The 18,912-nt window shown below is 46.3% G+C and overlaps 2 protein-coding genes across 2 annotated transcripts; both read right to left on the bottom strand.

The window, feature by feature from the left end:
- Positions 1-8,573: 8,573 nt before the first annotated feature.
- On the bottom strand, positions 8,574-10,989 carry LOC138680799 (zinc finger BED domain-containing protein 5-like). Its single transcript, XM_069768049.1, has one exon. The coding sequence runs from the start codon at positions 10,944-10,946 to the stop codon at positions 9,138-9,140; it is 1,809 nt and encodes a 602-aa protein (XP_069624150.1). The 5' UTR covers positions 10,947-10,989; the 3' UTR covers positions 8,574-9,137.
- Positions 10,990-15,981: 4,992 nt separating this feature from the next.
- LOC138680798 (zinc finger BED domain-containing protein 5-like) lies at positions 15,982-18,397 on the bottom strand. The gene has a single exon (XM_069768048.1). It carries the CDS (start codon positions 18,352-18,354, stop codon positions 16,546-16,548), a length of 1,809 nt encoding a protein of 602 aa, XP_069624149.1. The 5' UTR covers positions 18,355-18,397; the 3' UTR covers positions 15,982-16,545.
- Between the last annotated feature and the right edge of the window lie 515 nt (positions 18,398-18,912).

Raw genomic sequence — 18,912 nt, 5'->3', positions numbered from 1 at the left:
CTCCAACCCTAACCCCAACACACCCCTAACCCTAATCCCAACCTGATCCATAATCCTAATCACTAAGCCTAACCATAATCACAACCCTTACCCCAAAACAATCCTAATGTCAACCCTAACCATAACCCTAATCAAAACCCTAAATCCAACACACCCCTAATCCTAATCTCAACCCTAACCTCAAACCTAACCCTAATCCCAATACACCCCTAATCACAACCCTAACCTTAACCCTAATCCCAAACCTAACCCTAATCCCAAGCGTAATCCTAATGCCAACCCTAACCCTAATACCAACCCTAATCCAATCCCTAACCCTAATCCCAGCTCTAACCCTAACTTTAGCCCCAACCCTAGCCCTAACTTTAGCCCCAACCCTAACCCTAGCCCTAAGGCTACTTTCACACTTGCGTCGTTTGGCATTCCGTCGCAATCCGTCTTTTGGACAAGAAACGGATCCTGCAAATGTGCCCGCAGGATGCGTTTTTTGCCCATAGACTTGTATTGCCGACGGATCGTGACGGATGGCCACACGTCGCGTCCGTCGTGCACTGGATCAGTTGTGTTTTGGCTGAGCGTCGGCACAAAAAAACATTCAATGAAACTTTTTTTGTACGTCGCATCCGCCATTTCTGACCGCGCGTAACTCCACCCCCTCCTCCCCAGGACATATATTGGGCAGCGGATGCGTTGAAAAACTACAGCTGCTGCCCACGTTGTGCACAATTTTCACAACGTGCGTCGGTATGTCGGGCCGACGCATTGCGACGGCCCCGTACCGACGTAAGTGTGAAAGAAGCCTAACCCTAAGTTTAGCCCCAACCCTAACCCTAAATTTAGCCCCAACCCTAGTCCTAACCCAAGCCCTAACCCTAGCCCTACCCCTAACCCTACCCCTAACCCTAACCCTACCCCTAACCCTAACCCTACCCCTAACCCTACCCCTAACCCTACCCCTACCCCTAACCCCACCCCTACCCCTAACCCTAACCCTACCCCTAACCCTACCCCTAACCCTAACCCTACCCCTAACCCTAACCCTAACCCTACCCCTAACCCTACCCCTAACCCTAACCCTACCCCTAACCCTACCCCTAACCCTAACCCTACCCCTAACCCTAATTTTAGCCCCAACTGCTGTTCTCCTGCCGGCCGGCAGATGGAGACAGATGGCGGGCGCACTGGGCATGCGTCCGCCATGTTCTTCTGCCGGCGGCCAGGAGGAGCAGCAAGAGGATCCAGGGACCTAGGTGAGTATGCTAGGGTCCCCGAATCCCCCTATTTCGATCACATCAGAGGACAGAGAATTACACTTTACTTTTTTTTCTTTTTTTTTTTTTTTTGCGGTCGCCGGTAAACAGTTAATTACCGGCGATCGCAAAACAGGGGTCGGTAATACCGACCCCGATCATGCTCTTTGGGGTCTCGGCTACCCCCGGCAGCCGAGACCCAAAAGATTCTCCCGGTGCCGGCCGGCGGGCGCACTGCGCATGCGCCCGCCATTTTGAAGATGGCGGCGCCCACCGGGAGACACGAGGAGCATCGGGGGAGCTAGGTGAGTATTGGGGGGCCACCTGGGACCCCTTTTCTCTGTCCTCCGATGTGCGATCACATCGGAGGACAGAGAAATTAAAAAGAGATCGCTTTTTTTTTTTTTTTTTGCGATCGCCGGTAAACGGTTAATTACCGGCGATCGCAAATGCGGGGTGGGTTAAAAACCCCCCGAATCATGTTCTCTGGGGTCTCGGCTACCCTCGGCAGCCGAGACCCCGGAGAAAATCGGCCTCTGGGGGGCGCTATTTACTTTTTCCACACCGCCGTTAATTAACGGCGCTCTGGTTTAAGTACCCTTAGCGGCCGCCGTTAAAAGGCGTATCGGCGGTCGCTAAGGGGTTAAACCTTCTTGCCTCCAGACGTAGTGGATGCCCCCTTGTTCCTGTCTCAGGTCTATGATTAAAAAGATCATTAGAAAGGTCTTTGTACTGTCCCCTCATATATTTATACATTAAAATAAGATCACCCCTTAGTCTTCGTTTTTCCAAACTAAATAGCCCCAAGTGTAATAACCTATCTTGGTATTGCAGACCCCCCAGTCCTCTAATAACCTTGGTCGCTCTTCTCTGCACCAGCTCTAGTTCAGCTATGTCTTTCTTATACACCGGAGACCAGAACTGTACACAGTATTCTAAGTGTGGTCGAACTAGTGACTTGTATAGAGGTAAAATTATGTTCTCCTCATGAGCACCTATGCCTCTTTTATTGCATCCCATTATTTTATTTGCCTTTGTAGCAGCTGCCTGACACTGGCCACTGAATATGAGTTTGTTATCCACCCATACACGCAGGTCTATTTCATTTACGGTTTTGCCCAGAGTTTTAGAATTAAGCACATAATTATACATCTTATTACTTCTACCCAAGTGCATGACCTTACATTTATCCCCATTAAAGCTCATTTGCCATTTATCAGCCCAAGCTTCTAGTTTACATAAATCATCCTGTAATATAAAATTGTGCTCCTCTGTATTGATTACCCTGCAGAGATTAGTGTCATCTGCAAATATAGAAATTCTACTCTGTATGCCCCCTACAAGGTCATTACTAAATATGTTAAAAAGAAGAGGGCCCAATACTGACCCCTGTGGTACCCCACTGCTAACCGCTACCCAGTCCGAGTGTGCTCCATTAATAGCCACCCTTTGTTTCCTATCCCTGAGCCAGCTCTTAACCCACTTACACATATTTTCCCCTATCCCCATTATTCTCATTTTATGTATCAACCTTTTGTGTGGCACCGTATCAACAGCTTTTGAAAAGTCCATATACACTACATCTACTGGGTTCCCTTGGTCCAGTCCGGAACTTACCTCTTCATAGAAGCTGATCAGATTAGTCTGACATGAACGGTCTCTAGTAAACCCGTGCTGATACTGGGTCATGAGGTTATTCCTCTTCAGATACTCCAGTATAGCATCCCTTAGAATGCCCTCCAGGATTTTACCCACAGTAGAGGTTAAGCTTTCTAGCCTATAATTTCCGAGTTCAGTTTTTGTCCCCTTTTTGAATATTGGCACCACATTTGCTATATGCCAGTCCTGTGGTACAGACCCTGTTATTATAGAATATTTAAAGATTAAAAATAATGGTCTATCAATGACTGTACTTAATTCCTGCAGTACTCGGGGGTGTATCCCATCTAGGCCCGGAGATTTGTCAATGTTAGTGATTTTTAGACGCCGCAGCACTTCCTGCTGGGTTAAGCAGGTGACATTTAATGGGGAATTTTTGTGATCACTGATCATATTGTCTGCCATGGAATTTTCTTGTGTTAGGGTTGAGCGACTTTTAGTTTTTTAGGGTCGAGTCGGGTTTCACGAAACCCGGCTATCTCAAAAGTCGAGTCGAGTGGAATCGGCCTATTATCGCGAAAAGTCGGGGATCGACCGAAACACGAAACCCAATACAAGTCAATGGGGGAGCATAGTCGGCAGTGAGTGGAGGCCAGGAAAACACCTACAGTTCCAATTTTAATGGAAAATACATCCATTCTTGTTACTGAAGCTTGTCAATCTTAATTTACCTTATAATAATTGTAAGGCATTGGAAATTGGGGGTCATTTGGCTAAAGTTGTGGGGGGTAGGGCTGGTTCAAGTATTTAGTGGGCCCAGGAAATCTGGAACACGTCACGGCAGTGGAGCAGGGAGAGGTAAGTATTTAAACTTTGCAAGTGCTGTGATCCTGAGCAAGCAGGGGGGGCCCACTCGTTGGCATTGGCACTGGCACAGGGCCCCTAAAAGTACGGCGGTGTGTTTGCACGGCAAGGGCACCTCCCACCGGCAGCGACACTTTTGCGTACTATGAGGGGCCCTGTGCCAGTGATGTCGCCAACAAGTATTCCTCCCCCCACCTGATGAAGGAACCTGCACCTTCATCTGCACCTTCCTCTTTATCCCCGTGTAAGGTGGTATGGTATGCGGGAAGGGGAACCTGACTTTCAGCAGGGTCACAATCTTGCTGTGTAGCGTGCACGGGGAATGTTGCATTATGGGTCAATGTACCAGCAGACTCATCTATCACTGGCTGGGCAATGGGCAGGATGAGGAGGAAACAGATATGGGCCCAAATAATAAAGTGGGCTAAATGCAGTTCAAAATTGGTAACAGGACTAACCAGGGGGCATTGCTTTGTTCAGTAGAGGACAACTGTAATGAGAGGCTAACACAGAGAGTAGGCCCAAATCAGTAAGTAGTCTAAATGCAGTTCAAAATTGGCAACAGTAGTAAACAGGCGGCACAGCTTTGTTCACTGGAAGAGAACAGCAAGGAGCGGAAGACACCGATAGGCCCCAACCCAACTAGTAGGCCCACTGCAGTTTTAAAATTCCGATAGGCTGAAAACCAGATAATTGTAGGTCATTTTTTGTAAAGAGGACAGCTGTATTGAGAGGCGCAGCCAGACACTACAAGTAGGCCTTACACCACAAAGTTGGCTCGATGCAGGTTTAAAAAAGGTTACATGGGTACACGGTCTGCATTGGTGTGCTCAGTGGAGGACAATTGGAAGGAGGGACCGCAGAAAGACTTAGTAGGTGTAAAATAGCAAAATAGGCTCTATGCAGCTTCGATTATGTGGCAACCTGGAGAACACCTTGGAGCGTCAGACACCGTCTCTACGACCCAGACCCAACTTGTATGCCTAATGTAGTGTTGTTTCAACAACTACTTAACACGAGCATGAAGATTGAAGCAATGGAGAGGCAACCTGGAGAACACCTTGGAGCGGCAGACACCGTTGGTAGGCCCTACCGAAGTAGTAGCCCCAATGCAGTTTTCAAATTCCTATAGGTTGAAAACCAGACTATTGACGCTCAGCTTTTTTCAGAGGAGGACAGTTGTATTGAGTGGCGCAGAGAGACACAGGTAGTAGGCCTTAAACAAAAAATTTGGCTCAATGCAGCTTGAAAAAGGTTACAGGGGTACACAGGCAGCATTGGTCTGGTTTTTGGAGGACAATTTCAATTATGGACCGCAGACAGACTTATTACGCCTACAATTAAAAAAAGGATGCGCTATGCAATTTAAAATAGGTTCCAGGGGTACACGGACAGCATTGGTCTGGTCAGTGGAGGACTATTGGAAGGAGGGACCGCAGACAGGCTTAGTAGGCCTAACATAACAAAAGTAGGCTGTAGGCACTTTAAAATAGGTTCCAGGGGTACACGGGCAGCAGTGGTGTGGTCAGTGAAGGACAATTTCTATAATGGACCGCAGACATGCTTAGTAGGCCTAACATAACAAAAGTAGGCTGTAGGCACTTTAAAATAGGTTCCAGGGGTACACGGGCAGCAGTGGTGTGGTCAGTGGAGGACAATTTCTATAATGGACCACAGACAGGCTTAGTAGGCCTACAATTAAAAAAAGGATGCTCTATGCAATTTAAAATAGGTTCCAGGGGTACACGGACAGCATTGGTCTGGTCAGTGGAGGACTATTGGAAGGAGGGACCGCAGACAGGCTTAGTAGGCCTAACATAACAAAAGTAGGCTGTAGGCACTTTAAAATAGGTTCCAGGGGTACACGGGCAGCAGTGGTGTGGTCAGTGGAGGACTATTGGAAGGAGGGAGCGCAGACAGGCTTAGTAGGAATAACATAACAAAAGTAGGCTGTAGGCACTTTAAAATAGGTTCCAGGGGTACACGGGCAGCAGTGGTGTGGTCAGTGGAGGACTATTGGAAGGAGGGACCGCAGACAGGCTTAGTAGGCCTAACATAACAAAAGTAGGCTGTAGGCACTTTAAAATAGGTTCCAGGGGTACACGGGCAGCAGTGGTGTGGTCAGTGAAGGACTATTGAAAGGAGGGACCGCAGACAGGCTTAGGAGGAATAACATAACAAAAGTAGGCTGTAGGCACTTTAAAATAGGTTCCAGGGGTACACGGGCAGCAGTGGTGTGGTCAGTGAAGGACAATTTCTATAATGGACCACAGACAGACTTAGTACGCCTACAATTAAAAAAAGGATGCTCTATGCAATTTAAAATAGGTTCCAGGGGTACACGGACAGCATTGGTCTGGTCAGTGGAGGACTATTGGAAGGAGGGACCGCAGACAGGCTTAGTAGGCCTAACATAACAAAAGTAGGCTGTAGGCACTTTAAAATAGGTTCCAGGGGTACACGGGCAGCAGTGGTGTGGTCAGTGAAGGACTATTGAAAGGAGGGACCGCAGACAGGCTTAGGAGGAATAACATAACAAAAGTAGGCTGTAGGCACTTTAAAATAGGTTCCAGGGGTACACGGGCAGCAGTGGTGTGGTCAGTGAAGGACAATTTCTATAATGGACCACAGACAGGCTTAGTAGGCCTAACATAACAAAAGTAGGCTGTAGGCACTTTAAAATAGGTTCCAGGGGTACACGGGCAGCAGTGGTGTGGTCAGTGGAGGACTATTGGAAGGAGGGAGCGCAGACAGGCTTAGTAGGAATAACATAACAAAAGTAGGCTGTAGGCACTTTAAAATAGGTTCCAGGGGTACACGGGCAGCAGTGGTGTGGTCAGTGGAGGACTATTGGAAGGAGGGACCGCAGACAGGCTTAGTGGGCCTAACATAACAAAAGTAGGCTGTAGGCACTTTAAAATAGGTTCCAGGGGTACACGGGCAGCAGTGGTGTGGTCAGTGAAGGACTATTGAAAGGAGGGACCGCAGACAGGCTTAGGAGGAATAACATAACAAAAGTAGGCTGTAGGCACTTTAAAATAGGTTCCAGGGGTACACGGGCAGCAGTGGTGTGGTCAGTGAAGGACAATTTCTATAATGGACCGCAGACAGACTTAGTACGCCTACAATTAAAAAAAGGATGCTCTATGCAATTTAAAATAGGTTCCAGGGGTACACGGACAGCATTGGTCTGGTCAGTGGAGGACTATTGGAAGGAGGGACCGCAGACAGGCTTAGTAGGCCTAACATAACAAAAGTAGGCTGTAGGCACTTTAAAATAGGTTCCAGGGGTACACGGGCAGCAGTGGTGTGGTCAGTGAAGGACTATTGAAAGGAGGGACCGCAGACAGGCTTAGGAGGAATAACATAACAAAAGTAGGCTGTAGGCACTTTAAAATAGGTTCCAGGGGTACACGGGCAGCAGTGGTGTGGTCAGTGAAGGACAATTTCTATAATGGACCGCAGACAGGCTTAGTAGGCCTAACATAACAAAAGTAGGCTGTAGGCACTTTAAAATAGGTTCCAGGGGTACACGGGCAGCAGTGGTGTGGTCAGTGAAGGACAATTTCTATAATGGACCGCAGACAGGCTTAGTAGGCCTACAATTAAAAAAAGGATGCTCTATGCAATTTAAAATAGGTTCCAGGGGTACACGGACAGCATTGGTCTGGTCAGTGGAGGACTATTGGAAGGAGGGACCGCAGACAGGCTTAGTAGGCCTAACATAACAAAAGTAGGCTGTAGGCACTTTAAAATAGGTTCCAGGGGTACACGGGCAGCAGTGGTGTGGTCAGTGAAGGACTATTGAAAGGAGGGACCGCAGACAGGCTTAGGAGGAATAACATAACAAAAGTAGGCTGTAGGCACTTTAAAATAGGTTCCAGGGGTACACGGGCAGCAGTGGTGTGGTCAGTGAAGGACAATTTCTATAATGGACCGCAGACAGGCTTAGTAGGCCTACAATTAAAAAAAGGATGCTCTATGCAATTTAAAATAGGTTCCAGGGGTACACGGACAGCATTGGTCTGGTCAGTGGAGGACTATTGGAAGGAGGGACCGCAGACTGGCTTAGTAGGCCTAACATAACAAAAGTAGGCTGTAGGCACTTTAAAATAGGTTCCAGGGGTACACGGGCAGCAGTGGTGTGGTCAGTGGAGGACTATTGGAAGGAGGGACCGCAGACAGGCTTAGTAGGAATAACATAACAAAAGTAGGCTGTAGGCACTTTAAAATAGGTTCCAGGGGTACACGGGCAGCAGTGGTGTGGTTAGTGGAGGACTATTGGAAGGAGGGACCGCAGACAGGCTTAGTAGGCCTAACATAACAAAAGTAGGCTGTAGGCACTTTAAAATAGGTTCCAGGGGTACACGGGCAGCAGGGGTGTGGTCAGTGAAGGACAATTTCTATAATGGACCGCAGACAGGCTTAGTAGGCCTAACATAACAAAAGTAGGCTGTAGGCCAGTGGTTCTCAACCTTTCTAATGCCGTGACCCCGCAATACAGTTCCTCATGTTGCGGTGACCCCCAACCCAAAAAATAATTTTGGTGGCTACTTTAAAACTGTAATTTTATTAGTTATGATTCGGAATGTAAATATCTGATATGCATTATGTATTGTATTCTCATTGCTACAAATCAAACATAATAAATAATCACAAAAACAATTACCGTATATACTCGAGGAGGCTGCGGCACCGGAGATCAGCTGTCCGGGGGAAGGAGCGGGACGCCGGGAGCAGGTAAGTATGTCATATTTACCTTCCCTCGTTCCACACGCCGGGCGCCGCTCCATCTTCCCGGCATCTCTCCGCACTGACTGTGCAGGTCAGAGGGCGCGATGACGCATATAGTGTGCGCGCCGCCCTCTGCCTGATCAGTCAGTGCAGAGAGACGCCGGGAAGATGGCGCCGAGGAGCTGCAAGCAAGAGAGGTGAGTATGTGTTTTTTTATTTTTTTATTGCAGCAGCAGCAGCACAGATTTATGTGGAGCATCTATGGGGCAATGGTGCAGAGCGCTATATGGCAGAGCTATGGGGCAATGGTGCAGAGCACTATATGGCACAGCTTTGGGGCAATGGTGCAGAGCACTATATGGCAGAGCTATGGGGCAACAGTGCAGAGCACTGTATGGCACAGCTATGGGGCAACAGTGCAGAGCACTATATGGCACAGCTATGGGGCAACGGTGCAGAGCACTGTATATATGGCACAGCTTTATGTGGAGTATCTATCTGGGGCAACGGTGCAGAGCATTGTATATGGCACAGCTTATACTCGGGTCGGCTTATACTCGAGTATATACGGTATATGTTGAGAAATATTTATTACGAATTCCAATAAATAACATTTCACCATGGCATACCATGGGTTTAAATATAACAGTAAACAACAGTGCAATATTTTGCAACAGTATGCTGCCAAATTCAGTGAGATCGTTGTGGTTGCTTCTTGCTTACCAATTCAGAAATTCTTGGGGCAGTCTTTGCAAGGGCACAGCGAAGATCATTTTCCACAACAAGTCTACTTCGGTGTTTAGACTTGATTACCAGCAATCTGGAAAACCCTGTTTCGCAAAGATATGTTGTTGGAAAAGGAAGAAGAAGGCGCAGCACAGTCTCAGACAGAATAGGATATAACTGTAAACTCTTAATCCAGAATTTTGTCAGTGGCATTGTAGAGAAATCTGTTCTCGCTGCATCATTGTTAATTAGGTCGATGAACTCTTCTTGCGTTGTCTCCGGAACATCTTCAACTTTCACTGTGAATGGACTTCTGGCAAGTGCAAATGGGGTGTCAGGTAGATTAGGAAAGTATGATGAAATTTCCTCTGAAAACATGTGCAAATGTTCTTTCACAGAAGATATCATCATAATTTTGTTGTCTGGCTCAATGTCATGTTCCTCAAAGAAGGCAGATAATGTAGGAAACATGTAAAAAAATTTTTTATCCAATTTATCCTTCCAAAGCTGAAGTTTCATTTGGAATGATCTCATTTTTTCAGACAAATCGAGGCACGTTGCATTTGGTCCTTGCAGTGATAAATTTAAGTCATTCAAGATGACAAAGATGTCCACCAAGTAAGCTATTTTCTGCAGCTCAGTTTTATCGCTAAACAATGCTTCGAATTGCGGTCTTGCTTTCTGATTAAAAAACGTTTTCAGTTCCTCACGAAGCTCAAAGACACGTTTTAAAACTTTTCCTCTTGACAACCATCTGACTTCAGTGTGAAATAACAGAGCATTGTTTGGCGCATCTAGATCGTTGCACAGTTGGCAAAACAGCCGACTGTTTAAGGCGCTCGACTTAACAAAATTGACACATGTTATGACGCTTTTCATTACTTCTTGTAAATCTTGCGGCAGTGTCTTAGTCGCTAATATTTGGCGATGTATCATACAGTGTGTTCCGATTGCTTTTGGCGATTCATTTTGTACCAAACGCTGAAATCCTGAGCGACATCCTAGCATAGCAGGAGCACCATCTGTGCATACACCGCAAACATTTTCCCAGGAGATGTTATGCGCTTTTAGAAAAGAACCAACTGCATCAAAAATATCATGTGCAGTTGTTGTTGTTTCAAGCGGTTTGCAAAAAAGAAACTCATCTTTAAAGTCGCCATCATGAATATACCTTGCGTAAACCAACAACTGTGCACAGTTTGCCACGTCTGTAGATTCGTCAAGCTGGATACTGAATATTGGTAGTGGTGCAGATTTAATTTCCTGGATCACCTGATCAAGAATATCAGCAGACATGTCCTCTATTCTTCTGCGGACAGTGTCATTAGATAAGGAAATCGCATTCAATTTCTGAACATATTCATTTCCAATTATCACTCGAACTATGTCTTTTGCAGCTGGCAACAGTAAATCCTCACCAATGGTGTGAGGTTTCATAGCTCTGGCAATTCTGAGTGCCACCAAATATGACGCTTCAACAGCTGCTACATTGTGTTTATGGTACTGGCCACCAGTGTCAAATCTAGATTTCTTGAGTCCATCAGCTTTGCTTCTAAAATAGCTGATATCCTTGCTAGCAAAGAGTGGATGCTTGCTATCAAAATGCCGTTTTAGTTTGTTCGGCTTCATAGATTCAGCTGAGAGAACTTCAGTACAAATAACACATTGTGGTTTCTCAATTCCTGCTGAAATTATGGAGGTAAAACCATACTGCAAGAAATCCTCAGTGTATTTTCTTTTCTTAATATTCTTTTCTACACGATTCATTGTCATGAGACGGTTTCCTAAAAAAATAAATAAAAGATGGTCGCGTCTAAAGAGCTTGTTAAAGTTTCCTATTATTTACTATTCCCTGTGTTGTTTTCTATTACACACCTGTTACTATGACCAGGGGGCCGTATTCACATGCTTAACCCCTTACCGGCATCGGACGTACTATACCGTCCGATGCCGGCTCTCCTGCTTTGATGCAGGGCTCCGCGGTGAGCCCGCACCAAAGCCGGGACATGTCAGCTGTTTTGAACAGCTGACATGTGCCCGTAATAGGTGCGGGCAGAATCGCGATCTGCCCGCACCTATTAACTAGTTAAATGCCGCTGTCAAACGCAGACAGCGGCATTTAACTACCGCTTCCGGCCGGGCGGCCGGAAATGACGTCATCGCCGACCCCCGTCACATGATCGGGGGTCGGCGATGCGTCTGGATGGTAACCATAGAGGTCCTAGAGACCTCTATGGTTACTGATCGCCCGTCGCTGTGAGCGCCACCCTGTGGTCGGCGCTCACAGCACACGTGCAATTCTGCTACATAGCAGCGATCAGCAGATCGCTGCTATGTAGCAGAGGCGATCGTGCTGTGCCTGCTTCTAGCCTCCCATGGAGGCTATTGAAGCATGGCAAAAGTTAAAAAAAAAAGTTTAAAAAAATGTGAAAAAAATAAAAAAAACATAAAAGTTTAAATCACCCCCCTTTCGCCCCAATCAAAATAAATCAATAAAAAAAATATCAAATCTACGCATATTTGGTATCGCCGCGCTCAGAATCGCCCGATCTATCAATTAAAAAAAAGTATTAACCTGATCGCTAAACAGCGTAGCGGGAAAAAAATTCGAAACGCCAGAATTACGTTTTTTTGGTCGCCGCGACATTGCATTAAAATGCAATAACGGGCGATCAAAAGAACGTATCTGCACCGAAATGCTATAATTAAAAACGTCATCTCGGCACGCAAAAAATAAGCCCTCAACCGACCCCAGAGCACGAAAAATGGAGACGCTACGAGTATCGGAAAATGGCGCAATTTTTTATTTATTTTTTTTAGCAAAGTTTGGAATTTTTTTTCACCACTTAGATAAAAAATAACCTAGTCATGTTTGGTGTCTATGAACTCGTACTGACCTGGAGAATCATAATGGCAGGTCATTTTTAGCATTTAGTGAACCTAGCAAAAAAGCCAAACAAAAAACAAGTGTGTGATTGCACTTTTTTTGCAATTTCACCGCACTTGGAATTTTTTTCCCGTTTTCTAGTACACGACATGCTAAAACCAATGATGTCGTTCAAAAGTACAACTCGTCCCGCAAAAAATAAGCCCTCACATGGCCAAATTGACAGAAAAATAAAAAAGTTATGGCTCTGGGAAGGAGGGGAGCAAAAAATGAACACGGAAAAACGAAAAATCCCCCGGTCATGAAGGGGTTAAAGCGCACCTGTCACCCCCTTTGGCCCTATGAAGCTGCTGCCATTACCTTGTGGGTGCAGTGAATAGCATCCTTATACATCTTTTCTTATCTTCTTCATCCTCAGGAATGCTCAGAAATTCATCTTTATAATCTTCTTGGCAGCTCCACAATCCATAACATCGCATTACGTGTGTCCGGCGCCGGACACACGTAATGCGATGTTATGGATTGTGGAGCGTCCCCCCCCCTTAATTAGACATCCTTCCTTATTACAGGGATAATTCTCCATTTGTCACTTCTTTTAGGTTTCCTATAGCTGGGTCAGCAAGCTCCATCCCTCAGCTCCTGGGCACATTTTTCATAGAAAGCCTCCCTCCAGAGTCCACTCCAGATTCATCCAGTTCCCCCCTAGCCCACAGTCAGTGCATAAAAGTATAAAATAGGACATTCTGCTTTAAATGACCAGTTATTGAGCCACAAAAATAACTGGTAGGTTCCCAATGTCTGGGACTCGGAGTCTTACTTGTTACTCCGGAGGGGATGGGGGAGGTGTCTGTCCGGGGGCACACTGTAACACAGTGATGGCGGCGGATCACTGCTGGGTACCGAACGGCTCCTTTATGGCGTGCTCTTCCGCAGCCCTTCAAGCCGATTACCGATGCCGGCAGCCGCGTTCTTCCTGCATCCCTGGATTCCGTTGCCAGATACGTGCCACAGATTCCGGATCTGTCCTGGCTGCACCAAACAAGAAGGGGGGACGTCGGAAGTTGGTATCTCCCTAGATCCGATGCGCGATCGATTCATTTTCCTGCGGGGATCCCAAAGCTATGCCGGGAGTAAAGCTAGCAGTCCAGGCATACGGGGGAAGGTGGATGGGGAGGTGAGAGAGGTGGCGACCCCTGTGTTTTGGTCGTTCGACCCCCCTCGGGGTCGCGACCCCCAGGTTGAGAACCGCTGCTGTAGGCACTTTAAAATAGGTTCCAGGGGTACACGGGCAGCAGTGGTGTGGTCAGTGAAGGACAATTTCTATACTGGACCACAGACAGGCTTAGTAGGCCTAACATAACAAAAGTAGGCTGTAGGCACTTTAAAATAGGTTCCAGGGGTACACGGACAGCATTGGTCTGGTCAGTGGAGGACTATTGGAAGGAGGGACCACAGACTGGCTTAGTAGGCCTAACATAACAAAAGTAGGCTGTAGGCACTTTAAAATAGGTTCCAGGGGTACACGGGCAGCAATGGTGTGGTCAGTGAAGGACAATTTCTATAATGGACCGCAGACAGGCTTAGTAGGCCTAACATAGCAAAAGTAGGCTGTAGGCACTTTAAAATAGGTTCCAGGGGTACACGGGCAGCAGTGGTGTGGTCAGTGAAGGACAATTTCTATAATGGACCGCAGACAGGCTTAGTAGGCCTACAATTAAAAAAAGGATGCTCTATGCAATTTAAAATTGGTTCCAGGGGTACACGGACAGCATTGTCTGGTCAGTGGAGGACTATTGGAAGGAGGGACCGCAGACAGGCTTAGTAGGAATAACATAACAAAAGTAGGCTGTAGGCACATTAAAATAGGTTCCAGGGGTACACGGGCAGCAGTGGTGTGGTCAGTGGAGGACTATTGGAAGGAGGGACCGCAGACAGGCTTAGTAGGCCTAACATAACAAAAGTAGGCTGTAGGCACTTTAAAATAGGTTCCAGGGGTACACGGGCAGCAGTGGTGTGGTCAGTGAAGGACAATTTCTATAATGGACCGCAGACAGGCTTAGTAGGCCTAACATAACAAAAGTAGGCTGTAGGCACTTTAAAATAGGTTCCAGGGGTACACGGGCAGCAGTGGTGTGGTCAGTGAAGGACAATTTCTATAATGGACCACAGACAGGCTTAGTAGGCCTAACATAACAAAAGTAGGCTGTAGGCACTTTAAAATAGGTTCCAGGGGTACACGGGCAGCAGTGGTCTGGTCAGTGGAGGACTATTGGAAGGAGGGACCGCAGACAGGCTTAGTAGGCCTAACATAACAAAAGTAGGCTGTAGGCACTTTAAAATAGGTTCCAGGGGTACACGGGCAGCAGTGGTGTGGTCAGTGAAGGACTATTGAAAGGAGGGACCGCAGACAGGCTTAGGAGGAATAACATAACAAAAGTAGGCTGTAGGCACTTTAAAATAGGTTCCAGGGGTACACGGGCAGCAGTGGTGTGGTCAGTGAAGGACAATTTCTATAATGGACCGCAGACAGGCTTAGTAGGCCTAACATAACAAAAGTAGGCTGTAGGCACTTTAAAATAGGTTCCAGGGGTACACGGGCAGCAGTGGTGTGGTCAGTGAAGGACAATTTCTATAATGGACCGCAGACAGGCTTAGTAGGCCTACAATTAAAAAAAGGATGCTCTATGCAATTTAAAATAGGTTCCAGGGGTACACGGACAGCATTGGTCTGGTCAGTGGAGGACTATTGGAAGGAGGGACCGCAGACAGGCTTAGTAGGCCTAACATAACAAAAGTAGGCTGTAGGCACTTTAAAATAGGTTCCAGGGGTACACGGGCAGCAGTGGTGTGGTCAGTGAAGGACTATTGAAAGGAGGGACCGCAGACAGGCTTAGGAGGAATAACATAACAAAAGTAGGCTGTAGGCACTTTAAAATAGGTTCCAGGGGTACACGGGCAGCAGTGGTGTGGTCAGTGAAGGACAATTTCTATAATGGACCGCAGACAGGCTTAGTAGGCCTACAATTAAAAAAAGGATGCTCTATGCAATTTAAAATAGGTTCCAGGGGTACACGGACAGCATTGGTCTGGTCAGTGGAGGACTATTGGAAGGAGGGACCGCAGACTGGCTTAGTAGGCCTAACATAACAAAAGTAGGCTGTAGGCACTTTAAAATAGGTTCCAGGGGTACACGGGCAGCAGTGGTGTGGTCAGTGGAGGACTATTGGAAGGAGGGACCGCAGACAGGCTTAGTAGGAATAACATAACAAAAGTAGGCTGTAGGCACTTTAAAATAGGTTCCAGGGGTACACGGGCAGCAGTGGTGTGGTTAGTGGAGGACTATTGGAAGGAGGGACCGCAGACAGGCTTAGTAGGCCTAACATAACAAAAGTAGGCTGTAGGCACTTTAAAATAGGTTCCAGGGGTACACGGGCAGCAGGGGTGTGGTCAGTGAAGGACAATTTCTATAATGGACCGCAGACAGGCTTAGTAGGCCTAACATAACAAAAGTAGGCTGTAGGCCAGTGGTTCTCAACCTTTCTAATGCCGTGACCCCGCAATACAGTTCCTCATGTTGCGGTGACCCCCAACCCAAAAAATAATTTTGGTGGCTACTTTAAAACTGTAATTTTATTAGTTATGATTCGGAATGTAAATATCTGATATGCATTATGTATTGTATTCTCATTGCTACAAATCAAACATAATAAATAATCACAAAAACAATTACCGTATATACTCGAGGAGGCTGCGGCACCGGAGATCAGCTGTCCGGGGGAAGGAGCGGGACGCCGGGAGCAGGTAAGTATGTCATATTTACCTTCCCTCGTTCCACACGCCGGGCGCCGCTCCATCTTCCCGGCATCTCTCCGCACTGACTGTGCAGGTCAGAGGGCGCGATGACGCATATAGTGTGCGCGCCGCCCTCTGCCTGATCAGTCAGTGCAGAGAGACGCCGGGAAGATGGCGCCGAGGAGCTGCAAGCAAGAGAGGTGAGTATGTGTTTTTTTATTTTTTTATTGCAGCAGCAGCAGCACAGATTTATGTGGAGCATCTATGGGGCAATGGTGCAGAGCGCTATATGGCAGAGCTATGGGGCAATGGTGCAGAGCACTATATGGCACAGCTTTGGGGCAATGGTGCAGAGCACTATATGGCAGAGCTATGGGGCAACAGTGCAGAGCACTGTATGGCACAGCTATGGGGCAACAGTGCAGAGCACTATATGGCACAGCTATGGGGCAACGGTGCAGAGCACTGTATATATGGCACAGCTTTATGTGGAGTATCTATCTGGGGCAACGGTGCAGAGCATTGTATATGGCACAGCTTATACTCGGGTCGGCTTATACTCGAGTATATACGGTATATGTTGAGAAATATTTATTACGAATTCCAATAAATAACATTTCACCATGGCATACCATGGGTTTAAATATAACAGTAAACAACAGTGCAATATTTTGCAACAGTATGCTGCCAAATTCAGTGAGATCGTTGTGGTTGCTTCTTGCTTACCAATTCAGAAATTCTTGGGGCAGTCTTTGCAAGGGCACAGCGAAGATCATTTTCCACAACAAGTCTACTTCGGTGTTTAGACTTGATTACCAGCAATCTGGAAAACCCTGTTTCGCAAAGATATGTTGTTGGAAAAGGAAGAAGAAGGCGCAGCACAGTCTCAGACAGAATAGGATATAACTGTAAACTCTTAATCCAGAATTTTGTCAGTGGCATTGTAGAGAAATCTGTTCTCGCTGCATCATTGTTAATTAGGTCGATGAACTCTTCTTGCGTTGTCTCCGGAACATCTTCAACTTTCACTGTGAATGGACTTCTGGCAAGTGCAAATGGGGTGTCAGGTAGATTAGGAAAGTATGATGAAATTTCCTCTGAAAACATGTGCAAATGTTCTTTCACAGAAGATATCATCATAATTTTGTTGTCTGGCTCAATGTCATGTTCCTCAAAGAAGGCAGATAATGTAGGAAACATGTAAAAAAAATTTTTATCCAATTTATCCTTCCAAAGCTGAAGTTTCATTTGGAATGATCTCATTTTTTCAGACAAATCGAGGCACGTTGCATTTGGTCCTTGCAGTGATAAATTTAAGTCATTCAAGATGACAAAGATGTCCACCAAGTAAGCTATTTTCTGCAGCTCAGTTTTATCGCTAAACAATGCTTCGAATTGCGGTCTTGCTTTCTGATTAAAAAACGTTTTCAGTTCCTCACGAAGCTCAAAGACACGTTTTAAAACTTTTCCTCTTGACAACCATCTGACTTCAGTGTGAAATAACAGAGCATTGTTTGGCGCATCTAGATCGTTGCACAGTTGGCAAAACAGCCGACTGTTTAAGGCGCTCGACTTAACAAAATTGACACATGTTATGACGCTTTTCATTACTTCTTGTAAATCTTGCGGCAGTGTCTTAGTCGCTAATATTTGGCGATGTATCATACAGTGTGTTCCGATTGCTTTTGGCGATTCATTTTGTACCAAACGCTGAAATCCTGAGCGACATCCTAGCATAGCAGGAGCACCATCTGTGCATACACCGCAAACATTTTCCCAGGAGATGTTATGCGCTTTTAGAAAAGAACCAACTGCATCAAAAATATCATGTGCAGTTGTTGTTGTTTCAAGCGGTTTGCAAAAAAGAAACTCATCTTTAAAGTCGCCATCATGAATATACCTTGCGTAAACCAACAACTGTGCACAGTTTGCCACGTCTGTAGATTCGTCAAGCTGGATACTGAATATTGGTAGTGGTGCAGATTTAATTTCCTGGATCACCTGATCAAGAATATCAGCAGACATGTCCTCTATTCTTCTGCGGACAGTGTCATTAGATAAGGAAATCGCATTCAATTTCTGAACATATTCATTTCCAATTATCACTCGCACTATGTCTTTTGCAGCTGGCAACAGTAAATCCTCACCAATGGTGTGAGGTTTCATAGCTCTGGCAATTCTGAGTGCCACCAAATATGACGCTTCAACAGCTGCTACATTGTGTTTATGGTACTGGCCACCAGTGTCAAATCTAGATTTCTTGAGTCCATCAGCTTTGCTTCTAAAATAGCTGATATCCTTGCTAGCAAAGAGTGGATGCTTGCTATCAAAATGCCGTTTTAGTTTGTTCGGCTTCATAGATTCAGCTGAGAGAACTTCAGTACAAATAACACATTGTGGTTTCTCAATTCCTGCTGAAATTATGGAGGTAAAACCATACTGCAAGAAATCCTCAGTGTATTTTCTTTTCTTAATATTCTTTTCTACACGATTCATTGTCATGAGACGGTTTCCTAAAAAAATAAATAAAAGATGGTCGCGTCTAAAGAGCTTGTTAAAGTTTCCTATTATTTACTATTCCCTGTGTTGTTTTCTATTACACACCTGTTACTATGACCAGGGGGCCGTATTCACATGCTTAACCCCTTACCGGCATCGGACGTACTATACCGTCCGATGCCGGCTCTCCTGCTTTGATGCAGGGCTCCGCGGTGAGCCCGCACCAAAGCCGGGACATGTCAGCTGTTTTGAACAGCTGACATGTGCCCGTAATAGGTGCGGGCAGAATCGCGATCTGCCCGCACCTATTAACTAGTTAAATGCCGCTGTCAAACGCAGACAGCGGCATTTAACTACCGCTTCCGGCCGGGCGGCCGGAAATGACGTCATCGCCGACCCCCGTCACATGATCGGGGGTCGGCGATGCGTCTGGATGGTAACCATAGAGGTCCTAGAGACCTCTATGGTTACTGATCGCCCGTCGCTGTGAGCGCCACCCTGTGGTCGGCGCTCACAGCACACGTGCAATTCTGCTACATAGCAGCGATCAGCAGATCGCTG

Source organism: Ranitomeya imitator, chromosome 5, assembly GCF_032444005.1.
Source record: "Ranitomeya imitator isolate aRanImi1 chromosome 5, aRanImi1.pri, whole genome shotgun sequence".
Lineage (NCBI taxonomy): Eukaryota > Metazoa > Chordata > Amphibia > Anura > Dendrobatidae > Ranitomeya > Ranitomeya imitator.
The sequence above is the reverse complement of the archived record's forward strand: the minus strand, read 5'-3'. Positions and strand labels throughout refer to the sequence as shown.

Coding starts and splice junctions, on each gene's coding strand:
- LOC138680799 (XM_069768049.1), bottom strand. CDS start 10,946: ATGACAATGAATCGTGTAGAAAAGAATATTAAGAAAAGAAAATACACT.
- LOC138680798 (XM_069768048.1), bottom strand. CDS start 18,354: ATGACAATGAATCGTGTAGAAAAGAATATTAAGAAAAGAAAATACACT.